The 12,530-nt window shown below is 36.8% G+C and overlaps 1 protein-coding gene across 1 annotated transcript in view; it reads left to right on the plus strand.

Moving 5' to 3' along the window:
* LOC123527685 (DNA damage-binding protein 2-like) overlaps window positions 1–12,530 on the plus strand; it is a 47,891-nt gene that overhangs the window by 16,706 nt on the left and 18,655 nt on the right. Inside the window, exons 2-3 of the mRNA XM_045307301.2 lie at window positions 3,425–3,993; window positions 6,506–6,697. Of these exons, the coding sequence (XP_045163236.2) occupies window positions 3,430–3,993; window positions 6,506–6,697 (756 nt within the window). The 5' untranslated portion in view covers window positions 3,425–3,429. The remainder of the gene's footprint in view (window positions 1–3,424; window positions 3,994–6,505; window positions 6,698–12,530) is intronic.

Consider the following 12,530-nt stretch of genomic DNA (forward strand, 5'->3'; position numbering starts at 1 on the left):
CCTTCTTTTACAGTATTTTTAGAAGGAAAAAAACACATTAAATTTGTCTCCTGACCTATTAAAAACTGATATCTTTGACACATTTCGACCAGCACAGGGCAGCTGACATAAAAGGGAGTGTTGGCAAAATTTTCCTTTATTGATTTTCTTTGATGTGGGATAAAGTTAAATAACTGGTTGGGTATTGCAAGGTGAATGACATAATTCTACTCCAAGTAAAATGTACTTCAGATTTTTTTAAGTGGATTTTCGTTTTGTGCTGAACAACAGGAAAGCCGTAGACACCAAAAGGCTGCTGGTGAACATCATGCAAAATCTGCCCCCACTCACTCCAAAACGAGTGAGGCAGCAAATTGCCTGTTAAAACTCAAGCAAAATGAGTATCAAAAATTAATTATAAAGTTTAGCACAGCTCATGCCCTTGCTAAAACACAGAGTTTAAAAATGACACCAAACAAATAAAAAATACACCTTTAATAATTTACTGTTCGGACTACCAAAATTCCTTTCGGGCTAGTAAATTCTGCTATGTTGGTAGTCCGGCTGGCTTGTATTTTGAAAAGTTTTTCGTGAACACTGCATTTGCAATCAATTTTAATCAAACTTGCACACAACTTGTATTGGCATAATATCTCGGTCCCTTTCGAAAACTGGCCAGATCCCATCATGGGTTCCAGGGTTATGGCCCCTGAAAGGGCCAAAATTTGCTATTTGGGTGGTTTTCAAAATAATGAAAATTTTTCTTCTCTCTCACCTTATTTTAATTCAGTTCCGTTTTAGAAAGTGTTTTGGGGTAAATTATATCCAGATCAATGTAGTCAATAAATGTGTGCATATTCAGCTAAATGGCTCAAGCAGTTTTAAAGTTATATTGAATTACAGTCGAACTTCGATGGCTCGAACTCGAAGGTCCCATGGAAATTAGTTCGAGTTTTCCGTTGTTCGAGCCATCCAAATGGTGGCCATTTTGAATTTGGGAATTCAAGGGCATGATGTGTTACAAACTTTACATTTACATTTACATTGTCATATTTTACCTAAATGTTTGTATGATATGATGATAAATAAAAAAAACAAACACTGCAATATGCTTTATTATTTATTTTCAAACATGACATAGATACGAAATAGAACACAGATTTAAAAAACTAATTAATATAAAAATTTTGTGAAGACAGCATCAAATAGAAAGACATGAATAGCAAACCTTTACGAACATAGTTCAGTACAAATATTATCCAAATATATTGCTTTCCAGTAGGGCCGACTTAGCTATCCGCCGTTTCCGGGTCTTTTAACTAACTTGTTCAGCCTGCTAAAGCAGTATGAAAGTTGACATCGGATCTCCCCGGGTTTTTTGCAGAAAAAAATAAAGACAGACAATTATTTTTAAATAATTTTATTGTATAAATCAAAGCCCATTAAAGCATTGCAGTGAAAAGAAAGTCACTTTTTTAATTTGTTTGTCTTATACCCAAAGCTAATTGCATAAGGGTGTGAAAATTACGCACGCGCCGGTTAAAGGGGGAAACTTGGCGAACGTCAGGCAGAGGTGTAAAAAAACTTGTAAAAAGCCATTCCGGCGACAAATTGTTTGTTCGACTGTATAGGTGTAATTATCACTGTAATTAAGTCAAGGTGACCACCAAATGAGTTCGAGAGTTCGAATTTTCGAAGTTCGAGCGATCCGAGGTAGAACTATTTAGAATAAAGAAGGAATAAATTCGGGACCAGGCGAAGAGTTCAATGATCCAGGGTGTTCGAAAGATCCGAGTTCGAGCCATTGAAGTTCAACTGTATATAGCTAATTTTGTCCCCTGTGCACCCAAAAAAGTGTGACATTTTACATGAAGGCTAGTTTTCAACAGTGTTTTATTGTTTTCAAACCAAGCTTTACTATTACAGCCATATAGAGATTTTATTTATGGTTTGATTTGATACAAACTTGTAAAATATCTTTAACAAGAATACATGTAACTCTTGGATTCCATGATGAATCTTTCTGATCCATTCATAGGTTCCTGAGTTACGGCCCCTGATTTACCCCTGAAAACGCCAAAATTTATTAATATTTACCTTGTGAACACGAAAGGAGCGACATTTTATATTTGGTTTTAACCAAACTTACACACAACTTAAGCCACAATAAGATCTCAGTTCCTTTTGAAAACCGGCTAGATTCCATCACGAGTTACACAGTTACTGCCTCTGAATGTGGCAAAATCTTCTATTTTGGCCCTTTCAGCCATATAGAGGTTTCATTTATGCTTTGATTTGATGCAAACTTGCGCAGAGTGTTTATCTTGATGATCTCTAGGCCTGGATTGAAACTGGGTCATGTTGGGTCAAAAACTAGGTCATCAGGTCAAATCAAAGGAAAAGCTTGTTAACAACCTAGAGGCCACATTTATGACCCAATTTTCATGAAACTTGGTCAGAATATTTATCTTGATGATTCCTAGGCCAAGTTCAAAACTGGGTCAAACCCGCCCGCTTAGCTCAGTAGGTAGAGCATCGGTCTACGGATCGCGGGGTCGCGAGTTCGATCCTCGGGCGGGGTGTGTGTTCTCCGTGACTATTTGATAAACGACATTGTGTCTGCAGTCATTAGTCCTCCACCTCTGATTCATGTGGGGAAGTTGGCAATTACTTGCGGAGAACAGGTTTGTACTGGTACAGAATCCAGGAAGACTGGTTAGGTTAACTGCCCGCCGTTACATAACTGAAATACTGTTGAAAAACGGCGTTAAACCCAAAACAAACAAAAATCAAAACTGGGTCATATGGGTCAAACACTAGGGCACCCGGTCAAATTAAAGGAAAAGCTTGTTAACATTCTTTAGGCCACATTTGTGACCCTATCTTCATGAAACTTGGTCAGAGTACTTATCTTGGTGATTCCTAGGCTAAGATAGAAACTGGGTCATCTGGGGTCAAAAACTAGGTCATCCACTACATATATTGCATGTAGCATATTTAACAGATGAGCAATACATGGTCATCATGACCCTCTTGTTTGGGTTAGTAGGTCAAAGATTCAGGTAACAGGGACATGAACATTGAAACATATTTATGCATGGTAACTTGAGAATTACTAGACCAAGAACTGTCAATCGTGGCTAATAATTTAGAAGACCCCTATTGTTGTGTGGCTCATTAAGCCAAAGGTCAAGGTCACAAGGGCCTGATGCTTTAAAACTGTTTCTGCCCAATAACTTGAGGACCTTTTGACCCAGTATCTTTAAAACTAGACAGCATCATCTGGCTTATAAAGTTGATGACTCCATTTGTTCTGGGGGTTAAAATTTGGGAGGGAAAAAACATACCTTTTCGCTTAGATATTGCCCCCAGTGTAACTATGAAAAAAAAGTCATTGGTATTTCTGTGAAAAGAATATTATAAATCTAAGTATCATTGTTTGCAGGGAGAATGGTTGGTAAGAGACAGCTCCGCAGCAGGTCCAGTGGACAGAAGTCAACAGAAAATGAAAACTCTGGTTCTTTGGCAAAGAAAGCAAAAACACTGAGTTCTGGGAAAACAACAAAGAAAAAATGTGGCATAGAAGAAAAGCAATGTGAATTGGAGACTTTTGAGAAAACCCCTCTCACTGCTGTTGATAAAAACAAAATATTTCTTAGAACAGAAAGAAGTCTGTCTACTGAAGCAAGAAGAGAAAGTAGTTGCGATAAAACTAGTGACTGTCTTGACAGAGAAATAGAAACTAATGTACTAACGTCTCCAGCAAAGACAGACCAAGCTGAAACTACTCCAGTTAAAGCAACGGTGGAAATTCTTAGCCATGTGGAAGCAAGAACATCACATTCTAATGCAGAAGACTCCTTTCTGAAAGACTTAATGAAGTGTGGATTAAAGGAAAGACAATCTCAGCCAAAAATAAGACCGTTCAAGCCTGTAGCAGAAACCAGTCAAAATATGATGCATGTTTTTCAGCAGTTCAGTTATGGAATGAAATGTAGAGTGCAAATACAGGAGGTAATTGTTGTTTAGAATTATCTTGCAACTAACACAGTAGTCTGTGTTCAGACCCTGTGTTTTGTTCACATGAAATAACTCCAGAGGCTCTTCAAATTTTGTATAATTATGTCCCTTTTCTTCTCAAGATTAGTTAGAATATGTAAGAGAAATGATTAGAAAATTAATAAGATTATCTAGTCAGTAGCTAGACTACTAACACAGTTACATGTTAGTGTCACAGACCTTGTAAGATGTAGTTGGCAAGTGCAGGTACATTTAAATATTGATTTTTAAATGAGAGCCAAGCTTAGTAGATCAAAAATTCATTCCTGCTAGAATTGAGAAATTGAAACTTTGCTACTTAAATTTTCGGGATGCCATACTTTTTTAGATTGACTTTTCGGAGAAAATGTAGAGCTACTGCACTCGCCCTGTCGTCTGCATCGCTGTTGGTTAAAGTTTTTGATTAAGTCAAATACCTCTGTTACTATCAGAGCTATTGACTTTAAACTTAAAATAATTATTTACTATCACAGTCTACACTTGGAGAAACAATCCTCATAACTCTGATTTGAATTTTGACAGATTTATGCCTCTTTAACTTGGAATTGTTTGGTTAGTTTTTGATAAATTCAAATATCTCTGTTACTATCAATGCTTTTGACTTGAAACTTGAAATAGTTATTTACTATGAAAGTCTACACCAGGAGAAACAATCCCCATAACTCTGATTTGAATTTTAACAGAGTTATTTCCCTTTTTAATGTACAATTTTTTGGTTAAAGTTTTATATAGCGTCCAATATCTCTGTTACTATCAAAGCTTTTGACAGATTTATGCCCCTTTTACTGGCAAAGCTCTAATTCAGAGTCGAGCACTGAGAAAAGTCGAGCGTGCTGGACAGCTGTTGTTGTTAAAGCATAGAAAAGAGACTTGAGGAACCTACTATTTAATCAGAGAAAAGGGAATCGAAGGACTTCCAAAATTTAAGATTTAACTCGACTGACAAAGTCAGATTTCATTTATTGTCCAACAGTTTGAAAATGTTATTAGAAGTTTGGGGTTTATATATTCTATATGAATTATTGTGTTGAAGGCTAAATGCAAAGCTTTATTTAAAATATTCCGGTCAGTCTATTGTTTATTCATGTTATTGTTTAAAATACCATTTTGTGTTTCTTAGTGTTCCTCAATCATCCATTATACGATGTAGGCATAGGAAATAGAGATCAATATAATTGCACCTTTACTAATCCTACCAGGTGTTCTGTATTACAAAAAGTGGATCTATTGTGACATTTTGATACAAGCAAAACTGTATTATCTGCACTATTATTTACCTACTGGTACCTTGTTTTATTATTGGCTTGTTAAAAGTTAATTTTTTACCATATGTAAGTTGACAGAATCATAGGAACCATGTATTGAGGGGTAAATCAAACACAAATGAATAAATCCTTAATGATTTTATTGTGCAAAAAAATATGATATTGTGTTTAAAACAGTTTTCATTTTCCACTCAATTGTGTAATTGCAAGGGAAGTAAACTAATAGATCTCTACTTATAAGTACTAGCCTAAGGCAAGAGTTGTCATTCTTTGTGGATCACAACTTTAAATTAAAAATTAAAACTTCTGTTATTGATAATAACAAAACTATCATAAACTCCACATTTGTGAAATCTTTTTTGGTTATTTCAAGGACTTGGAAATTACTTTCTAGACTTTATTTAATGTAATATTATCATTGAAAATTTTAGGGCCTATCTCTATACGATGGTAAAATTCAACAACAACACGTGAATATTTATCTTTTATCAACGTTTCGGGGCTTACGCCTTCATCAGGATAAATACATAATAAAACAACGGACGTGACGTCATGAAGTAAACGTTACATTGAATGGCAGAAAAATGTCTACTGTTTTTTTTTTAAAATATTACATAAATTAATGTGAATTACAGATAGCAAGTTTAGTACATTACGGATATAAGAATACAGGATTTCCTATAGCAGTATATATAAAAAACCATAAATAGGAAAAAACGCAATAGTACTAAACAAACACATATACATGTAAAATTCATTAAACATTAAACAATGTTTTTGAATTAAGTCCATCAGGATTGAGTGTTTTTAACTTGTGATTCCAGAATGTTTCCTTGCATAACCGGTTAATTTGATTATTTACCACATCAATAGGCATAAATGTGAAGTCATCAATACTATGGTCATCTTGATTAAAATGACCAGCAACCAACGTGGAATATGCAGGATCTGTCAAATTAGATATGTCAAATTTATGGCTATTCATACGCCGTGAAACCTGTTGCATAGTCTGCCCAACATATTGCATATTGCATCTTTCACACGTTATTAAGTATACAACATCTTTAGACTGACAGTTTGTATCATATCGTAAAGAAAATGTTTCTCCTGTAACTGTACTGCTAAATGAGGATCCAGAGTTGATTCATAGACAGTGGGAACATTTTTTTTTTCAATCATCCATTCACATTTTACACATACAGGCAGTAAAGAGCCCAGTGATAAACCTGAACAAGGACTTTGAACTCTACAGAACAGCAAGTCCATTTGATCGGAGAGTAACCGCAATGGAATGGCACCCGACAAAACCGAGCATTCTAGCTGTAGGGTCGAAAGGTGGAGACATTATTCTGTGGGACACAGACAATGTGCACAAGGATAAGTTTGTACATGGGGTAGGCTTCTAAACCAATAGTGCATGTTTGTATAAATGTGAAGTAGCTCTGTATAGTAAATTATTGGTACTAAATTCAAGACTTATTTGAGGATTTTTCAAAGGGCCTCATATGTATAGGTTTTTTAGCTCACCTGAGCAATGCACAGGTGAGTTTTTCTGATCGCTCGATGTCCAGCGTCTGTCTGTCTGTCGTCCGTCAACATTTAGCTTGTGTATACGATAGAGGCTGTATTTTTCAACTGATCTTCATGAAATTTGGTCAGAATAATTACCTTGCTGAAATCTAGGCCGAGTTCGAAAATGGGTCATCTGGGATCAAAAACTAGGTCACTAGGTCAGATCAAAGAAAAACCTTGTGTATGCGATAGAGGCTGTATTTTTCAATTGATCCTCATGAATTTTGGTCAGAATGATTGCCTTGATGAAGTCAAGGCCGAGTTCGAAAATGGGTCATCTGGGATCAAAAACTAGGTCACTAGATCAAATCAAGGAAAAACCTTGTGTATGCGATAGACGCTGTATTTTTCAATTGATCTTCATGAATTTTGGTCAGAATGATTACCTTGATGAATTTTAGGCCAGTTTCGAAAATGGGTCATCTGGGATCAGAAACTAGGTCACTAGGTCAAATCAAAGAAAAACCTTGTGTATGCAATAGAGGCTTTATTTTTCAACTGATCTTCATGAAATTTAGCCAGAATGATTACCTTGATAAAATCTAGGGTCATCTGGGTTCAAAAACTAGGTCACTAGGTCAGATTGAAGAAAAACATTGTGTATGCAATAGAGGCTGTATTTTTGCAATTGATCTTCATGAAATTCGGTCATTGCCTTGTTGAAATCTAGGTCGAGTTTGAATATGGGTTATCTGAAGTCAAAAACTAGGTCACTAGGTCAAATTAAAGAAAAATCTTGTGTATGCGATAGAGACTGTATTTTTCAATTGATTTTTAGCTCACCTGTCACAAAGTGACAAGGTGAGCTTTTGTGATCGCGCGGCGTCCGTCGTCCGTCGTCCGTCCGTGCGTGCGTGCGTCCGTCCGTCCGTAAACTTTTGCTTGTGACCACTCTAGAGGTCACATTTTTCATGGGATCTTTATGAAAGTTGGTCAGAATGTTCACCTTGATGATATCTAGGTCAAGTTCGAAACTGGGTCACGTGCCATCAAAAACTAGGTCAGTAGGTCTAAAAATAGAAAAACCTTGTGACCTCTCTAGAGGCCATATATTTCACAAGATCTTCATGAAAATTGGTCAGAACGTTCACCTTGATGATATCTAGGTCAAGTTCGAAACTGGGTAACGTGCCTTCAAAAACTAGGTCAGTAGGTCAAATAATAGAAAAACCTTGTGACCTCTCTAGAGGCCATATTTTTCATGGGATCTTTATGAAAGTTGGTCTGAATGTTCATCTTGATGATATCTAGGTCAAGTTCGAAACTGGGTCACGTGTGGTCAAAAAACTAGGTCAGTAGGTCTAAAAATAGAAAAACCTTGTGACCTCTCTAGAGGCCAAATTTCTCAATGGATCTTCATGAAAATTGGTCAGAATGTTCACCTTGATGATATCTAGGTCAAGTTCGAAACTGGGTCACGTGGGGTTAAAAACTAGGTCAGTAGGTCTAAAAATAGAAAAACCTTGTGACCTCTCTAGAGGCCATATTTTTCATGAGATCTTCATGAATATTGGTCAGAATGTTCACCTTGATGATATCTAGGTCAAGTTCGAAACTGGGTCATGTGGGGTCAAAAACTAGGTCAGTAGATCTAAAAGTAGAAAAACCTTGTGACTTCTCTAGAGGCCGTATTTCTCAATGGATCTTCATGAAAATTGGTCAGAATGTTCACCTTGATGATATCTAGGTTAAGCTCGAAACTGGGTCACGTGCGGTCAAAAACTAGGTCAGTAGGTCTAAAAATAGGAAAACCTTGTGACCTCTCTAGAGGCGATATTTTTCAATGGATCTTCATGAAAATTGGTCAGAGTGTTTACCTTGAAGATATCTAGGTCAAGTTCGAAACTGGGTCACGTGGGGTTAAAAACTAGGTCAGTAGATCTAAAAATAGAAAAACCTTGTGACCTCTCTACAGGCCATATTTTTCATGAGATCTTCATGATTATTGGTCAGAATGTTCACCTTGATGATATCTAAGTCAAGTTCGAAACTGGGTCACGTGGGGTTAAAAACTAGGTCAGTAGGTCTCAAAATAGAAAAAACCTTGTGACCTCTCTAGAGGCCATATTTCTCAACGGATCTTCATGAAAATTGGTGAGAATGTTCAGCTTGATGATATCTAGGTCAGGTTTGTAACTGGGTCATGTGCGGTCAAAAACTAGGTCAGTAGGTCGAAAAATAGAAAAACCTTGTGACCTCTCTAGAGGCCATATTTTTCACGAGATCTTCATGAAAATTGGTGAGAATGTTCACCTTGATGATATCTAGGTAAAGTTTAAAAGTGGGTCATGTGCCTTCAAAAACTAGGCCATTAGGTCAAATAATAGAAAAACCTTGTGACCTCTCTAGAGGCCATATTTTTCAATGGATCTTCATGAAAATTGGTCAGAATTTTTTATCTTGATGATATCTAGGTCACATGTGCTCAAAAACTAGGTCACTATGTCAAATAATAGAAATAATGACGTCATACTCAGTTCAACACTGGGTCATGTGGGGATAGGTGAGCGATTCAGGACCATCATGGTCCTCTTGTTATGAAATTTGGTCAGGATGATTGCCTTAATGAAATCTAGGTCGAATTTGAATATGGGTCATCTGAGGACAAAAACTAGGTCACTTGGTCAAATCAAAGAAAAAACTTGTGTATGTGATAGACGCTGTATTTTTCAATTGATCTTCATGAATTTTGGTCAGAATGATTGCCTTGATAAAATCTAGGTCGAGTTTGAACATGGGTCATCTAGGGTCAAAAACTAGGTCACTAGGTCATATCTAAGAAAATGCTTGTTTAATCGCAAGAGGCCAATTTTTTTGTCCAATCTTAATGAAAATTGGTCAGAATATTTGTTTCCATGAAATCACTAGGTCAAACATGTTTTACACTGTTATGGTGTGTTTCTAAGGTGAGCGATCTAGGGCCTTCTTGGCCCTCTTGTTTTTGAAGGCTACAGATACACCTGTTAAAAATCAAGCAGCAATGTAAATAACAGTGCAAATGATGAAATATATAAAGTTACCTGTTCAGATGACCCTTCCAGTTCTCGAGGTCAGTATGTCAAAAGTTTCTAGAGGTCCCAATGACCACTAGACTGAAATTGGTTTGTGATCAATTAATGGAGAGGGACTACTCCTTCAGCTGTCAAACATGATGATTGTCTGTAGTCAGCTCCAGTATGGTCATAAGGTCAGTCTTCAAGGTCACAATGGCAGGAGAATGAAAATGGTTTCAGAGGAGTAATTGGAGAATGCTTTAGTGTATGGCACAAACTTCATATCATGATTGCCTAGATGGATAGATGACCCAATTGGTCAAAGGTCAAGGTCTTGGCAGATTAGTTGTCGAAAATCTGTCCTCCAGTTACCTATCACTGGCCATCTTTTGGTCATACTGCTGGGTTTACAGACAGCTTTTATTAATCCAGACATGAATTACTTATAAGGAATAATGTTTTCCTATTTCCGAAGGTCAAATACGGGAGATTTGGTCAGACAGGGCTAATGGAGATTGTGTGAAAAAAGGAGTATAAATTATTAAAACCACTGAATGTCCATAGTTACACAAGATAAAATTGTTTTATGCATTATTTGATGCAAGTATTGTTTCAAAGCAATAACAACCAAACATCAAATGCAGTATAATATGCCTTATTATAGATCATTATTTATGTGACAAGGTGTCATTAACAGAAATAAAGTTAATGGTCTATTAAGTCATAATTCTGAAAGACTACACTTAAACAGCTTATTAGGCTGCAAGAAAAAAATGTTGAAAAAAAGCAATAACCATACCCTACCCACTTGTTTGCAGTATCTGACGCATGATCTTGTTCTGTGACTTAAGCGTGTATGTCTTGATTAGATGGTTATATATTACAGTTAATTTTGAGCTTGTCTGATTTTTGAAAAAAAAGCTGTGAGAGTATTATTTTCACTTGATCGTCTGCATCAGCGTGGGTTAAATTGTTGGTTTAGATCCGCCTTCTCACAACACTGTAAGAGCTACAGCTTTGAAACTTTGCACACTTGTTTAGCATCACTAGGGGATTATGTAGGCCAAGAACCATAACTCTGATATGCATTTTGATAAAATTATGGCTCTTTATATACTAAGAAAATTCGAGTTTCTTGGTTAAATGTTTTGTTTAGGTCACTTTTTTTCTCAAAAACTGTAAGAACTAAAGCGTTGAACTTTGCACACTTGTTTATCATCATTAGGGGACTATGTATATCAAGAACCATAACTCTAACCTGCATTTTGTCAGAATTGTGGCCCTTTTTGTACTTAGAAAATCTTAACTATAAATCTTTTCTTACATATTTTCCAGCACTTGCAGACTAGCGATGGCACCCGTAGGCGGTGTTCTTCTTAAAGAAATCCTTAACAGCAGACCAGAGTTGAAACAACAGTTTTTATACGCCCGTTTGAAAAACGGGACGTATTATGGGAATGCCCCTGGCGGGCGGGCGGGCGGGCGGGCGGGCGGCGTCCACAGACTTTGTCCGGAGCATATCTTCTACATGCATGGAGGGATTTTGATGAAACTTGGCACAGTTGTTCACCATCATGAGACGGAGTGTCATGCGCAAGAACCAGGTCACACTTAGAGGTCAAAGGTCAAATTCAAGAATGACTTTGTCCGGAGCATATCTTCTTCATGCATGGAGGGATTTTGATGAAAGTTGGCACAGTTGTTCATCATCATGAGACTGAGTGTCATGCGCAAGAACCAGGTCCCTAGGTCTAAGGTCAAGGTCACACTTAGAGGTCAAAGGACACAAGAAAGAAAACTTTGTCCGGAGCATATCTTCTTCATGCATAGAGGGATTTTGATATAACTTGGCACAAATGTTCACCACCACGAGGCGGAGTGTCATGCGCAAGAACCAGGTCCCTAGGTCTAAGGTCAAGGTCACACTTAGAGGTCAAAGGATACAAGAATGAAAACCTTGTCCGGAGCATTTCTTCTTCATGCATGGAGGGATTTTGATATAACTTGGCACAAATGTTCACCACCACGAGACGGAGTGTCATGCGCAAGCACCAGGTCCCTAGGTCTAAGGTCAAGGTCACACTTAGAGGCCAAAGGTCAGATACAAGAATGACTTTGTCCGAAGCATTTCTTCTTCATGCATGGAGGGATTTTGATGTAACTTGGCACAATTATACACCATCATGAGACGAAGTGTCATGCGCAGTTCCCTTTTTAGAATTACTTCCCTTTGTTGTTACTATAAATAGCTTATATTGTAACTTTTTCATTACTAGTCGTAGGGAAAAATCGAGACCACTTTTTTGTAGTACAACATGCATGCTACATCCAATTATGAGGTGTATTTTGACCAATCTCTACCTGGTAAAGATTTTTGTGTGGACTTACAATTTTTTTTGGATTTTTTTTTTTTTTTTTTTTTTTTCTTTAAAGATTACCTTCCCTTAGTTGTTACTATAAATAACTTATATTGTAACTTTTTTATAATTGACCGTAGGGAAAAAACAAGACCACTTTTCTGTGGTACAACATAGATGTTACTTTCAAATTTTAGGTGTATTGTAAGGTATCTCTACCTGGTAAGGAGTTTTTTAGTGGACTTAGAAAAACAAAAGACTTACAATGATTACTAAACAACCACAAAATTAAAATTCCATTTGCA

This window comes from Mercenaria mercenaria, chromosome 14, assembly GCF_021730395.1.
Source record: "Mercenaria mercenaria strain notata chromosome 14, MADL_Memer_1, whole genome shotgun sequence".
In the NCBI taxonomy this organism is placed as follows: Eukaryota; Metazoa; Mollusca; class Bivalvia; order Venerida; family Veneridae; genus Mercenaria; species Mercenaria mercenaria.